The sequence below is a fragment of the Bos grunniens genome, chromosome 11 (assembly GCF_055505025.1).
Source record: "Bos grunniens cultivar Pamir isolate PY7600 chromosome 11, Bosgru_T2T1.0, whole genome shotgun sequence".
NCBI classification, from domain to species: Eukaryota; Metazoa; Chordata; class Mammalia; order Artiodactyla; family Bovidae; genus Bos; species Bos grunniens.
The window spans coordinates 94,498,878-94,513,770 of NC_141175.1; the positions used below are offsets into that span (position 1 = coordinate 94,498,878).

Below are 14,893 nucleotides of genomic sequence, written 5' to 3' on the forward strand. Positions count from 1 at the left end.
GGCTCCGAGGTCGCTTACCTGTGAGACCTGGCTTGACGGGGCCGTGGAGAGCGAGATACACAAGCGTGGTGGGAGTCCCCAGTCTGGGAATTGGATGTTTGTTGTGGGGAACCCTGCAAAGTTCTTGAGCCACGACAGCCGCTGGCTTGTGGGGTCCGTACTCTGCCTTCTTGGCTCTCACTGTTCTTGCCTTTTTGGTTCAGGGGCTGGGCTGTGGTGACAGGACCTGGGGATTGAGGGTCCGCCCCACGGTGACCTTCCTGACCCTGCCCTCCCATTCCACAGGAAGCCGGCCTGGAGCAAGTCCACTTGGCCCTGAAGGCTCAGTGCTCCGACGAGGACGTGGACTCCCTGGTGGCTCAGCTGATGGATGAGCTCATCGCAGGCTGCAGGTAGGGGGTGCCCGGCACCCACGGCGCCCTCCCCTTCTGGCTGGCCGGGCCCTTTCCCGGGAGTGTTCGTGTGTGGCGGTGAGCGACGGCACGTCTCCCCGGCCACGCTTGGCTAGCAGTCCAGCCCGTGCTGAGTCCAAAGGTGGTGGAGCCAGCGCGGGGAGTTGAAAAGGTGACATTTAGAGCAGGTCATAAATCTCCCTGCAGCAGCGGCAGCTGCGGGCCCAGGGCGGCCCGGCTCACCTGAATGGGGAGCGTTGTGTCTCTGATCCCCGACCTCTTATTTCCCTGATGGAATCTCCAGGAGGAGCTGGCTGGTGGGGGTGACGGCGCCCCTCCTCCCCCAAGGCTGTGTCAGGGACCGGTGTTTCTGTTTAGCCTTCTATTGACATGGCTGATTGTCAGCTTCAGGAAAAGGGAGCCCCAGGGGTGAAGGAGAATGGGGGTTCAGGGCCCTGGTAGAAGGGGAAGCATCTGAACCTCTCCTCCACAGCTGGGTGATTTGGGGCTCACCACCCACCTGCTCTGAACCTTGGTTTCCTCGTTTCAACCTGACATTAAGAATATTGTAACCACTTTATAATGTCACATAAGCAAAATGCCTGGCCCTTAGGACGTATTTAATAAATGATAGCTGTGATTATTATCAAGCAGAAGAAACATTAAGGAGACTTAGATTCTCATCCTGTTACCCACCTTTGTGGCTTTGGGCAACTTCACTTCTCTGGGCCTCAGTTTTCCCAGGTATTAAATGGACTTAATAACAGACAGCAGTCTTTTTTCTTACCATGGGATTAAGTGTGAATGTATGCAGATATAGTCTACACCCTCCTCTAAATCGTCTCACCCCAGCCCCTGTGGAATGTATGAGAAGTGCTGTGTGGCTGCCTGCCCCTTCTGGTCCTTTGTACCCCAGGTAGGAAGCACACACCTTTGTCAGAAATGGCCCTGTGGCCTGCTGCCCAGATGGGTCATTCACTCCTCCAAACTTTCCTGAGACCTGGCAGGTTCCAAGCGAGGAGCCTAAAGCGTGTTACAAGGGTGCAGCTTCAGCCCTCTCGGGGGTGATGAGGCAGAAGTGAGCAAATGAAGGAAAGTGTTGGGGGCTCGAGGCATGTGCCCCCGGAGCTCGGAGCAGGTGCATCTTGTGAAAATCTATAGACACTTCCTGGAGGCGGTGGTGTCCTAGGAGAACTCTGGAGGGGAGGAGTCAGCCTTTGGGGAACGGACTTCTGGGCATGGGCGCAGGAGCCTGGGATACCTGCTGCCTCCTGGGGGTTGTGAGGGGAGCTGCAGTCCCGTTGGGACAGGCCTCAGGGGGTTGCTAAGGCAAGCCCAGAGCTGGGGGCAGCGGGGGCCCAGGGATTCCTGGGGTTCAGACACTCACTCTGGCTGCAGTGAGAGTGGTGGGCTGGGGGTGGTGGTGAGGGGTGACTGATGAGGGCATCACCCAAGGCAGGGGACTCAGGGACATGGATGAGAGAAGTAGAGGGCAACGTGGACTGTTCAGGAGGCGCTGTGGTGAGTAACAGCCTCGTGGGGACCACTTTCTGTGCCAGGTGCGGTTCTGAGAAGTTCACCTGTATTAACTGATCATAAGAATCTTATGAGGTGGGAAGTAGAGGGATCCACATTTTACAGATGAGAAAACAGGCTCCGAGAGGTTAATCGCCCAGATTCACACCCTAGTAAGTGGCTGACCCCCTCGCTGTGCTGCTCTGTACTGGACAGGCTTTGATGGTGGATTGAGTGTGGCGGCCCAGGGAAGGTCCAGAATGGTCCCTTGGCTCTGGCCAGAGCAGGAGGGTGGAGAGCAGGGCCATTTCTGGAGGGGGACAGTGGGAGAAGAGCAGGTTTGGTAGAGGGAGAGGCGCTCGGGGCTGGCAGTGCTGAGTAGCAGTTGTCTGTGGTCTGGAGGTCGGAGGTCACTGTGAAGCTAGAGGGGGTACCCTCAGCAGGGGCAGCCGCAGAGTGCCTGGCTGTGCCCCACTGCCCGACCTGACAGCTCGGGTGCGGAGGGCGGGCCGGGGCTCTGGGTTCAGCATGGTCTGCTCATGACTCACGTGCGGTGTGGACCTTGGCAGGTCCGAGGGGCCTGACACATCTGAGACGAGTGGGTCCCAGGCCCCTGGGCCGCTGCACCGCTCTCCCAGTGCCCCCCTCTTGATGTACTTGTCTCAAAATGCCTCTGCCAAAGCCTGGTCTCCTTGAATCACTCTCCTGGGGATAGAAGGTGGCCGGGGGCCTCCTGGAGAGCCCTGGTCTCAAGTCAGGGGCTTGTGAGGAGGGTCCCACCCCCTCAGGAGGGCACGCACGGCTCTCTGTGGAAGATCTGTTCCCTCGGCTCCATCTGGGCCACCAATAGCCCTGGGGCCGCAGAAAGAGAGCTCCCCTCCCCCACCAGGCTCTGTGTTGTGCATCATTGCAGCCAACAGCAGGGCAGCTGGGTGCAGATTACATGAGCCAGCTTGCCATAGATGACCACCAGCTGCTCACGGATTCCTCCGGCCAGCCCCCGCCCACCGCTCCACCATCAAGAGCCCTTCGTTTGCACAGATCCCTTCCTGCTGCATCTCCTGGGGCCCCTCTCCCCGCTGTGCCAGTCTCGCCCACTCTGCTCCTTTGGCCCAGCCTTCTCCTCTCATCTCCTGACCCATGGACCCATCTGCCAGCCACACCTGGGTGTCCACCGGCACATCCTATCATTTTCTGTGATCTTCCTAAGCCTGTGCCCTGCCACCTCCACTCCAGCACTGCAGCGGCTCCCGTTGCCTTCAGGAAAAGCCAGCCTCGTCTGACAGGTGGACTTCTCTGTCTCCACTGCCTGCTCCTGGACCTCAGCAGTCTCACCCTCCAGCCCCCTGGAGCCTCCGTGCTGGCTCACTCCCTTGCATGTGCTCCCCCCGCCTCTGAGTCTTGTCTTCTGCACATTCTGCTTCTTCAGCCAGAAGGCCCTTCCTGCTCTGCTCGGCCTGACCTGCTTCTGCTGACCTGCCAGTGCAGCTTGAGTCCTCTTCCTCCAGGAAGTACTCCAGACTCTGAGAAAGCTCGGGGAGGCGGTGGCGGGGGTGGGGGTGGAGCTTGTCTGTTCCAGGGCCTTGTCTGTTCCAGGGCCTTCCTGAAGGTAGAGCTGGGTCTCATCCCTGGGTCCAGTCTCTGGTCAGGACCAACAGAGCTGTTCCTCGTGAGGATTGAAATGAATGACCCAGTGCCCAGGGTATCTTTCAGGCTGGACACTCTCCCCTCCCAGGCAGCATCCCTGATAAAGGCATCCAGTCTCCGTGGGGGCAGACAGCCACCTCGTGGACAGCCCAGCTCTGCTCCTAGCCTGTGCTGGACCCTGCCCTGGGCTGGCCTGTCGTTTCCAAGTCATCCAGGGTTGGTAGAGCGACTGCCCCTGCTTGGGGTTGGGGCCCTGTCATTGGCCTCCACTTCCAGGTCTCCCTTTTCTGGGCCTGCCTTGGGCTTTACGGGGTGGGAAAGGGCCGGGGCACCTTGCTTGTGGCAGTTACGGGTCTCGACTGTTTCTTGGGGAGCCTTGTTTGGGCTGGTGGCCTCCGTGAAAATCTCCCTTTGGTGGTCTGCATGGCAGTCCCTCTCAGTTCCGGACCTAGGCTGGGAGCATAAATCACCCTGGTTGGCTCGCCTCTCCATATCCCACTCCAGACCCGCCTGCCCCCGCCCTCAGGCCCACTCAGGCCTCCTTCCCAGCAGGCCCAGCCCAGGAGTCCGGTCGGGCCCCCCTTCACCCTCCGAACATGCCCCTCCGCCATGCTCTGGTGAGCTGGGGATGAAGGCCGCCCCTCTCCTGGCCTGGGGCAGCCCCATCCGAGGCACCCTCGGGGCAGTAAATATTATATTACCACAGGGTGTGCAGTACGTGACCTGAGACAGGCCCCAGGGCTTAAGTTTCCTGAGATGGAGTTTGCGTACTGCTCCCCCCACCCTAAAAATTCAATTAAAAAAAATAACAGGAAAAATGTAGTGCGCCGAGGGCCTGCCAGAGTGGTGTATCTGGCGGCGGCGGTGCCGCTGCGCTCGGCGGTAATTGGTTCTGCATAGCTCGGGGAAATTGGCAGAAAAATAAATCAGCCGGGAGCCGGGAGTCGAGACACCGCGGGGAGGGAACGTGAGGTGGGGGGTGGCTGCGAGGGGTGGGAGCAGATCTGGTGAGCAAGCGGGCTTGACTGATGTCCTGTTTGCGAGTCAAGGGCTTAGAGGGGGTGGGGCGGCCCGTGCCCTGGAGCCGAAGTAATCTGGAGGAGTCCTGCCCGGTGAGAAGAGCACAGAGGCCGCCACCCGCCCCTTCCGCCCTCTGTGACCCCTGTGTGCGTACTGACTGACCCTGGGCCTTGGTGTGGGCCGGAGGAGCCATATAAAGGGGCGCCCAGGCAGGGAGCCCAGCCTTTGGATGAGGGTGGTCAGAGTTCTACGCCTCCAAATAGGGTTGAGTTTAAACCCAACCCCCCTACTGGAGGCTTGGGGCCGTGTTTCTGGGACTGCGTGTACCCCCACCTCCTCTCCAAAGGCTTCCCAAGGCAGAGGGTTCTGGGAGGGGTGCTGTGGGGCCGCCCTGGGTCGACCCATCTGTGCTGCTGGCTGCTGGCCTCCCCACAGCGTCTGCAGTGGCTTGTCAGGGGTCCATAAATTTCCTTCTTGAAGAAAGTGTGCGTACAACAGAATGGATTCGTTTCAGCCAAAGGCAACTTAGTGCTCAGGCCTCTGCTCTAGGAGGGTGCAGCGGGGGCAGGAGGGACCTACCGGGCCTCTGGGGGCTTGCAGTCAGTTGGGCAGAGGGGATGCACAGGTGAAAGAGGTCACAGAACTGGAGGCTGAGAGGGTAGGTTCCAGACAGGCAGCCTCAAAACAGAGAGGTACTTCAGAGCAGGAGGCACTCTGGCCAGGGTGGTTGGGGCAGGCTTCCTGGAGGAGGTGGCTGGAGGAGGCACCCAGGGCAGGTGGAGCAGCCAGCAGGAGGCTGAGGGTTTGAGGCCTGTTGTGAGTGCCTGTGCACACGTGTACACGCCTGTGTATATGTCTGGGCCCGGGTGAATGCTGGGCTCTGGCTCATCAGGCAAATCCGTCTCTGTCCGTCATAGCCAACCCCTGGGTGATGTCCAGGAGATGCCCTCTGCCACCCACCTGGACCAGTACCTGTACCAGCTGCGCACCCGCCACCTGAGCCAGATCACCGAGGCGGCCCAGGCCCTGAAGCTCGGCCACAGTGAGCTCCCTGCCGCCCTGGAGCAGGCTGAGGACTGGCTCCTGCGGCTCCGTGCCCTGGCTGACGAGGTAGCTGACCCTGCGAGGTGCCTTCCTTCCCGCCTGGGATGTCAGAGCTGGGAGGGGCAGGGGGATGTCTGGTCCAAACTGGCTCTGTTGCTGGGTAACCTTGGGGAGGTGACTTAATCTCTCTGAGCCTCCATGTTTGCCTTCAGAGGGGATACTGGGTGTGGTGGGGCCCAGCCCAGAATCTCGCATGTAGTAGGTGCTTGATAAATGCCCCCGAAGAAAGAAAGTGAAGTCACTCCGTCATGTCTGACTCTTTGCTACCCCATGGACTATAGCCCACCATGCTCCTCCATCCATGGGATTTTCCAGGCAGGAGTACTAGAGTGGGTTGCCATTTCCTTCTCCAGAGGATCTTCCCGACCCAGGGATCGAACCTGGGTCTCCCACGTTGTAGGCAGATGCTTTACCATCTGAGTCACCAGGGAAGTTCAAAAATGCCCCCAAATATGCTCAATAAATGTGCTTCATAAATGCTGCCGATGGCTTCCCAGGTGCCTCAGTGGTAAAGAATCCGCCTGTAGTGCAGGAGTAGCAGGAGACGTGGGTTTGGTCCCCGGGTCAGGAAGATCCCCTGGAGGAGGGCGTGGCAACCCGCTCAAGTATTCTTGCCAGGAAAATCTCATGGACAGAGGAGCCTGGTAGGCTTCAGGCCAGAGGGTCACAAAAAGTCAGACATGACTGAAGAGACTTAGCGCAAATGGTGCCAAATATGTCAGAATCCGGGGCACCTGGTCCAGTGCCAGGGCCCCGTTCCCCAGGGACCCAGCCCCACCTCCCCACCTACCTGTCTGCCTCGAGCCTGCCTCACAGGACCCTGTGTTTCCTGCCTGCCCGGATGCTCCTAAGCCCCAGGCTTGAGGAGGCTGCACCTGTAGTAATGTTGCGTCTACACCCTGAACCCTCTGCCCTCCGGGGTCAGATGCCCCCACCAGGTCTCCAGGGAAGCAGGCAGGCCACAGATGTGTCTAGAATGAGGAGAAAGGTCTGCCCATATGTCATGGGTGGACACAGGTGCTGACCGCCCTGGCCAGAGCCATGTGGGACCCCCAGGGAGGGAGGTCGTGAGGCATGATCTCTGCAGAAGGGGTGTGCAGAGAAGGCCAGAGCCTGAGTGGGGAGAAGAGGGCCCAGGAGGTGGAAGGGGTGGTCTGGAGGGGAGGTGGCCTGAAGGGTCAGTGTTGTCTCTTCCCCAAGTGGGGCCTCTAACATATGACTGGTTACTTGGGTGCCACTGTGCTGCTCAAGCCCAGGATGACCCTGGAAGTGGCTGTGGACCATCCCCTGGGGCGGGTCACAGACTGCCTTCCACATCTTGGCCCAGACTCCGGAACCCTCAGCGCAGACTGTGTCGTGGCTGGGAGTGGTTAAGGTGACAGGAGCACTAAGGATTGTGGAGGAAATGGGAGGGAGCCTTTCTCAAATTTGAGTGTGCTTCAGAATCCCCCGAAGGGCGTGTCAGCACAGGGTCCAAGCCCCACCTGATCTTGCATGTCTGGGGTGGGGCCTGAGCATCTGCACTTCCGGCAAGTTTCCAGGTGGAGCTGCGCGACCACACTTGGTGCTGTGGTTAGGGACACATATTTAGAATCAGAAAAGCCTGGCTCCTCACCTCTTTGAGCCTGAGTTTCCTCGCCTGTGCTGCCTCCCGGCTGCAGGGGTGAAGTGACACGCAGGGAGACGCTAAGGGAGGGTGCCGGCCAGCAGCCCCTCCCACAGAGCACAGGCCTTGGGAGCAGATGGATTTAGCCAACGGACCACCTCTCCTGAGTGTGGCATCTGGCAGCAGTGCTCCATAGAGGTGTGGAAGCACTCCAGGGCCCTCCGTTTTCAGAGCCCTGTGTCAGTGGCCCCAGAAAAGGGCCAGACCCCCGAGCCCCTGCTGTTAGAGGGAGAAGGGCCCGGTGTCCTCTGGGAAGAGGCTCGCCTTCTGTAGATTCATGGCTGCTCTCAGGAGTCGGGAAGGGGGTGGCTCTTAGGTGTAATGTCATCTCTAGGGTCAAGTCAGCATTTCTCTACTCCCCAGTGGAGGGGTCTAAGAACTTGGGGCTCCAGGCAGGAGGGTCTCTTCCCAGAAAATGTGAATGCACATCAGTGAATTCCTGGTGGGCTACTCCTGTGAGCTGGGGGCAGCCTGGCATCCTCTCCTTGAGGGCTCATAGCTGCTGAAGATACAGGTGCCCAGCCAGCTCTGGGGAGTCAGGGGACACCCGAGGGTAGGAGCTTGGAGGAGAGGCCTGTGGAGGCTGGCTCACTTGTGGTGGGCTGAGGGCGCGGGCTGGGAGGTACCGTCGTCCCTACCCTGACTGCCACCCTCTCTCCAGCCCCAGAACAGCCTGCCTGACATCGTCATCTGGATGCTGCAGGGGGACAAGCGGGTGGCGTACCAGCGGGTGCCTGCCCACGAGGTCCTCTTCTCCCGCCGGGGCACCAGCTACTGTGGCAAGAACTGTGGAAAACTGCAGACGATATTTCTGAAAGTGGGTTGTTTTCCCTTAAGTTGTGGTCATACTCTCTTACCCCTAGGGTGGTCCACTTCCCTCCGGTTCCCTGTTTTCTGTCAGGCTCAGAATTTCAAGGCTCTGCTCTCTGAAGGGACCGAGGGCTTCCACAGAAAGACTTCCCTTCTCCCCTCCTCCCACAAAGTCCCTAGACCCCATGCACTTGGTTTGGAAAGCGAGTAGGTGAGAATCAGGGGGTGCTTGGAATGAATGGGGGGCTGACCCCGAAGGCTGTGCTCCTCTCCAGCCAGCTCCCTGGTGGGGGCGGCCTCAGCCCTCAGCCCCCATGGCCAACCTTTAGGAGTCCTGGCACAGACCTGCTTCCACCCTCCAGAGGGTTTGGCTCCAGGCAGAGTCACAATCTGGTTAGAGTTCCTCCCCGTATTAAGGCTGGTGTGTGGGCGCTGGCTGTGCCCGTGGCTCTGCTCATCGGAGGCCTGGGACCAGGTAACCCTGTCCCTTCTGTCCTTTGGTCCCCACCTCCCCTGCCCTTTCTCCTCCCACCCATCCTTGCTCCCCCACCGTCTTCTTTCAGCCTTGGGGGTGGGTGACAGGGAAGTGAGCAGGTGCCTGAAGATGCCTGCTTTCTTCTCCGGGTTCATGTGGGGATACACGAACCTTGGTCAGGGGGCTGTGGCCGGCTGGTCGGGACACAGTTCAGGGACACCCCTCTCTGAGCTGTGGCTGCTGCGGCCCAGGCGAGGGTCTGCGTGTGGAGAGCCGTCACTGAGGCTGCTCTGATCGAGGAGGAGGCCTGGGGAGTGAGCCTGCCGCTCACTGCATGGGGCTGACTCCAGATGGCTCTGCTGGCCTCATGAACTGCTTGGCCTTCAACCTTCCCTCCCCTGTCTCTTCCCATCCACACCAGAGCCTCCTTCCATCTCACCTCTTCCAGGAAGTCACTGTGGACTAACCTTAGCCTCCAACCTCTGAGTGGCTATTGGCCGATCCATTCATACACTGGCCAGTCATTCTCGCTGCCCTCTGAGGTGGGCAGAGGAGACAGCTTTCAAAGGCACAGTGTGTGTGGACAGGTTGTAGGTTGGCTGAAATACTGTGTGTCCTTGGGCAGATTGCCCAATCTCTCTGAATGCTGTTTTCCTACCTATAGAATAAAGATCAGACTGCCCTGATTACAGCATTGAGCATGGAATTAGGTAGCACAAGTCAAGGGTCTTCCTGGAACTAGGTGATCAATGAATACAATTTTTTTTCTTCTCTTCTCCCCTTTTCCTTCTGGGGAGCTCTTTGCCCCCTGGGGAGAGGAGGCTCCACCAGCATCGTGACTGGAGGCCATCACAAAGCCAGGGATGATCAGAAGTCTACATGCAGGTCATTGGTGCTTCAGAGGAGAGCTGGCTTTGCCTAGAAAGAGGGCAGGGGTGTGAGGCAGTGGGCTGGCCCTCCCACCTGGGACATTTTCCTCATGAGATCCCAACCTCCTAGCATCCTGCTTTCTTCTCTCCCAAGCCAGCTCCTTGCCTGGTTGGGCAGATGGGAAAGGAACTCCAGGAGCGGCCACATCTGAACAGGGTTAACCAGACTGTCAGGCTGCAGTGGAGGTGAGGCTGCAGGAACGGGCCTGGTAGACGCCTGTGAACGGAATGAGCATCAGGCTCTGACCTCTTGGCCCTGCAGCCTCAGGGAAATGCAAACTGAAAAATTTTTCTGATCCCAAGCAAGAAAAAAAAAAAAAAAGATATAAGATTGTTTCTCGAAGTCTTCCCCACTGAGTTTATGAGCCCCGCCAGTAGCTCCTGAGCAAGCTCTACAAAAATGTTGGCAGCAAGCAGAGACCAAGAAAACATTGGTGTTTCTTAAGTTAAACCAAAGTTGGAAAAAATGAGCACCAGCAGAGAGGGAGAGGAGCCCCAAACTAGACATTTCTTTATTTGCTGTTGCTATTTTGGGTCCAGCAGGCTGGCCCTGTCTGGGGGAGGGCAGGGGAGAGACTGGGGGCGGATGGGGGAAGAGGGGGGTCAGGCATTCCTGCCATCTCCCTGGGGCTGGTGGTTTGGAGGGGAAAAGGCTACTAACCACCCCAGGGGAGAGGACACCGAAGCAAACAGTCATAGGGAGGTTTCCGAGGGGTGACACTTGGGGTCAGGGGCTCCTCCAGGCTTCACTGAGGATGAACCAAGACAGAGAGGCTGGGTGAAGGGTGAGATTGCTGATGCCCTGGCATGACCACCCCTTTCTGATCCTCTTACCTGGCCTGGGCTCCCGCTCTGGGGATCCAGGCCTCTTCTACTGGTTGGAGAGCCTCCCTTTCCTCCTCTAAACCCACCAAAGTGACTTTCTCATCTCATTCAGCTCCATGTCCCAGCAGAGACACTCCTCCAAGCTCAGGCACATGAAGCCTGGATACTTAATGTGTTACTTCCTCTAGGGGACTGTGTGTTATTCTGAAAGCGAGGCACTTCTGTTCCTTAGGCCATATCTGACCCTTGATTTCAATCAAATGGTGAAGCAGTTGTGGAGAATAAATGTTTTATGTTGGGTTGTTGTGGTTATTCTGTTTTGGCAGAGCTTCTGAAAGTTTCAGGATAAAAAGCAGTTGAAGACCAGTGAATAGCGGTTAACATGCTGATAAGCACTTGAAAGGGTGGGGATATCAGATGATACAACATCCAGCCAAAAACCCCTGAAAAAAAAAAACAAAAAAAAAACCCAAAACTGAAACTGAACAGAGAGGCTTTAACCTCTCCCCTTTTCAGACCTTTCTTTCTCTTATAGAGACATGTTCTAGAACCGCACCATCCAATATGCTAGCCATATGTGGTTATTTAAATTTAAATGAAATAAAACTAAAAATTTAGTTTCTCAGTCATACCAGCTACATTTTAACTGCTCAGTTGCCACATGGAGCTGGTGCATTGAACTCTGCAAATGTAAAAAGCCATTTCCACTGTAACAGAAATTTCCACGGGACCATGCTATTCTAGGAGAAAGCAGAAGTGAGGATGCGGTGGGAGAGGGGAGAATGGGGCTCCTGGTCTCGACACAGCCCGTCTCTGCAGAGAGCACCTGGATGGGAGGAATGCCGTCTTCTCTTTTGATGGGAAGGAATCTTGGTGAGGTTTCTCAGTCGTCTGTGAACTTCTGAGAAGTCCCCCAATAGGGCCCACCCTGATGGGGTGACAGGCTGGTATGCCCAGGCCTGGAGGCCCTGCAAGTTGAGACATCCTGACTCTGAAGGGGACTGTGGGTTTCTTTCCTTCTCTGGTACCCAGTATCCGATGGAAGGGGTGCCCAGAGCCCGGATGCCGGTGCAGATTCGGGTCAGGCTCTGGTTTGGACTCTCTGTGGATGAAAAGGAGTTCAACCAGTTTGCTGAGGGCAAGCTCTCCGTCTTCGCTGAAACTGTGAGTGCCTGACCGCCTGCCCACCCTGCCCCCAGCCCCTGAGCTACTGCAGGCCTGCTCACTTCCCTGTTGCTCACTCTCCAGTATGAGAACCAGACCAAGCTGGCCCTGGTTGGGAACTGGGGCACAACTGGCCTCACCTACCCCAAGTTTTCTGACATCACGGGCAGGATCAAGCTACCCAAGGACAGCTTCCGCCCCTCAGCTGGCTGGGCCTGGGCTGGAGACTGGTTCGTGTGTCCAGAGAAGACGTGAGTTGTGGGCAGGGAGGGCTTGGAGATGTGGGCAGGGAGGGCTTGGAGACCCCCTCTGCCCCAGCCATTTCTGTGAAAGGGTCTCTGTCTGCTCTGCCCCTACGTTGGTCATAGTGACTCCCTTGAACTCTTCTGGGCTCACGAGGCAGCATTCTCTGCTCAAAGGGCTCTAATGATCAGAAAGTCCTTTCTGATTAAACCTAAGCTGACATCCAGTAGACTTTGCATCCATTGGTTACAGCCCTTTCCTCCAAGATACCAGAGAAAGCCTGCTCTCTCCTCTGCATGTTAATCCCTCTCCCGTCTCGGTCCCTCTCCCGTCTCAGGCCCCCTCTCCCTTAGTGCCTCTCAGAACAGCCTTATCCTTTTCCAACTGCATTGCCATCTCTACCTCTTCCTCCTCTCTCTTTTTCTATTTCGGTTGATATTCAACAGTTTTTTTTTTTTTTAACTCTTTAAAAATTGAAGAGCAATGCCTATCGTAGTCACCTACTCAGATCTTAAGTATGTAACCTGATAATCTTTGACATTTCTGCAACTATCTACTGAGCTTCAAATTCCCACAGGGTATTTGGAGTCTTCAGTTGGTTTCCCTGTTTCTTTCTCTATCTTGGTGGTGACGTTGTCTTCCGTCCCCTTGACTCGCTGCCCTTCCTGTCTCTTCCCCTCATCTCTCCTGTTGTTGGTTGGAAGTGAGGCTGACACAGAAAGGTTGGCCCAGGCCCTGGAGTGCTCTGCCGGAGGGTGTGGATGGGTGGGGGTGTTGGCAGAGACTCTGACTCACCCCTGTCCGCAGACTGCTTCACGACACTGACGCTGGCCACCTGAGCTTCGTGGAGGAGGTATTTGAGAACCAGACCCGGCTCCCTGGAGGCCAGTGGATCTACATGAGTGATAACTACACGGATGTGGTAAGGGGGTGCTCTGGGGGCAAGTGGGCTCTGCTTTCCCAGGGTCCTGGGCATTTAGGCCCAGGAAGGGCCTGTGACTGAGAGAAGAACGTTCTCCCCTGCTCCCACAGCCCCAGCACCCACGCTTGGGCTTTCACAGGGCCAGTGAGAGGTCTGGCAAGGGTCGGACACGGACCCCAAGTGACACCTGGGGCTTTGAGAGTGTGCAGCGTCAGGTTGCATCTTCTCATCTCCCCATCCGTCTCTTCTCACGCTTGCCTGACCCGTGTCACTCTAGAACGGGGAGAAGGTGCTTCCCAAGGATGACATCGAGTGCCCGCTGGGCTGGAAGTGGGAAGATGAAGAGTGGTCCACGGACCTGAATCGGGCTGTTGATGAACAAGGTGGGCGGCGTGTGGAGCCCCCTGAGCACCCAGCAGTCTTGTGAAGCATGTTGGTGGGGACAACTAGAGGCAGAGCCCTTGGACTTGGGGTACTGGCCTTCACTGGGCTAGTTCATCTGGGGGACCTCCTGGGGAGTCCTTACTTCAAACTACAAATCAGGAATCGGTGGCCACTTGAAAGTCTGTGAATGTCCTCTGAATGCTGAGTGGGAGATGGCCAGGCCATGAACGATGGGCGCCTCTCCCCCAGGCTGGGAGTACAGCATCACCATCCCGCCGGACCGGAAGCCGAGGCACTGGGTCCCTGCCGAGAAGATGTACTACACACACCGGCGGCGGCGCTGGGTCCGTCTGCGCCGGAGGGACCTCAGCCAGATGGAGGCGTTGAAGCGGGTGAGCCCGGGGTGGAGGTGGGCAGAGGTGAGGCCCTGGGCAGGGGAGGCCAGCTGGGCACAGTGCACACCTCTGTGTACACACGCACGCAGGGGGGCGTGTGCAAGACAAGCACTCGAGATGCTCGAGATCACGTGTCGCTCACACAGGTGCTCATGGACAGAAAGCACCCAAACGCCCAGGACTATGCGTGGGGATGTGTTCAGCATCCCCTGGAAGGGGTGAAGGTGTGCCTCGGGCGTGTCTGTGGCTGGGTGGCCTTGGGGCAGAGTCTGAGATAGGAGCTTGGCTACCTGCAGTTTGTTGAGGCAGAGCTCTCGGGTGCCAAGAGCAAGACTGTGGTCCCAGGCAAGACGGTTTTGACTTGAACTATGGCTCAGAAAGGGGCTCAACCTGGAGCACCACAGCGCTCTCCTCACCTGGAGGCAAGGGGGCTGGGTTTGTACAGCCGCAGGCCCTGTCTTCTCCAAGGGCTCCATGCAGCCCTGCCTGCACCTGCTCCCGGGGTCACCCAGACGCTCACGTTCTGCGTGCCTGCCTCCCCGGAACCCTCTTGGCCTGCGTCCTTCCTTTCCAGGCACACGTTGGAATTTTGGCTCGAGAACTAGGCCTCCCCTCCAGTCCAGGAATAGCCTTTGGCATGACCCAAGTCCCTTCTCTCTCTTTGGTCACAGAGAATCTAGAGAGGAAGGTCACTGGGTCCCAGGAGAGGCCAGGCTTTTGGGCTGTTCCTGGTGTCATGAACCAGACAGACGCCACTGTGCCTATGAGGGCACCCAGGGGACAGAGGCGAAGTCTTGCCAGGCGCTGTGCCTCACCTGCCCGCTCACCACCGGCATCGCCCCGCAGAGGGACACAGCCAGCCTTGGGACTGGCACTGAGCTCATGGCCCTGAGGATCATCTCAGGTCATGAGATGGCGGGAAGGGGCTTCTGGGACTCCCTCCAAGATGGGAAAGGGCCCCCTTGGAGGAAGTCTGGGGGGTCTCTCCGCACTGTTGTAGGTCTCACCTCGTGGAGAAACAACCTATGTCTGGGAAATGAGCTATTCATTTTGCCTCCGAATTGCAGATCCATTTCCTTTTTTATAAGTCGGAATATGAAGAAGAAAAAGGAAATTACAAGGAAACCTTGGATTCACGAAATCCACCTAGAATCCAAATAAACAAACAAACCAAAAGCCCAGTGTTTTCATCACTGCTCAGTCTACCTTCCTTTCTTGGCTCCTTGGATCTCCCCACAGCCCAGGGAGCCTCTGATTTCCTGACCTGGGACTCTTGTCATTGCAGAAACCGCTCAGAAGCCCCTCCTCCAGGGGTCCCTCCCAGGTTTTCCTACCTGCAGGGTGATGATGCAGGGTGTGCGTGTGGGGAGTCCTGGAGGGCAAGAAGGGCACAGCTGGAGCC

General features: G+C 57.5%; 1 protein-coding gene across 23 annotated transcripts in view; it reads left to right on the forward strand.

Annotated features, from left to right (window-relative positions):
* DYSF (dysferlin) overlaps positions 1–14,893 on the forward strand; it is a 225,180-nt gene that overhangs the window by 101,949 nt on the left and 108,338 nt on the right. For all 23 annotated transcript variants that reach the window (XM_086323838.1, XM_086323848.1, XM_086323841.1 and 20 more), the window contains 8 exons: positions 286–392; positions 5,492–5,684; positions 8,006–8,161; positions 11,416–11,547; positions 11,632–11,798; positions 12,598–12,712; positions 12,990–13,095; positions 13,346–13,488. In XM_086323838.1, the coding sequence (XP_086179964.1) occupies positions 286–392; positions 5,492–5,684; positions 8,006–8,161; positions 11,416–11,547; positions 11,632–11,798; positions 12,598–12,712; positions 12,990–13,095; positions 13,346–13,488 (1,119 nt within the window). The remainder of the gene's footprint in view (positions 1–285; positions 393–5,491; positions 5,685–8,005; positions 8,162–11,415; positions 11,548–11,631; positions 11,799–12,597; positions 12,713–12,989; positions 13,096–13,345; positions 13,489–14,893) is intronic.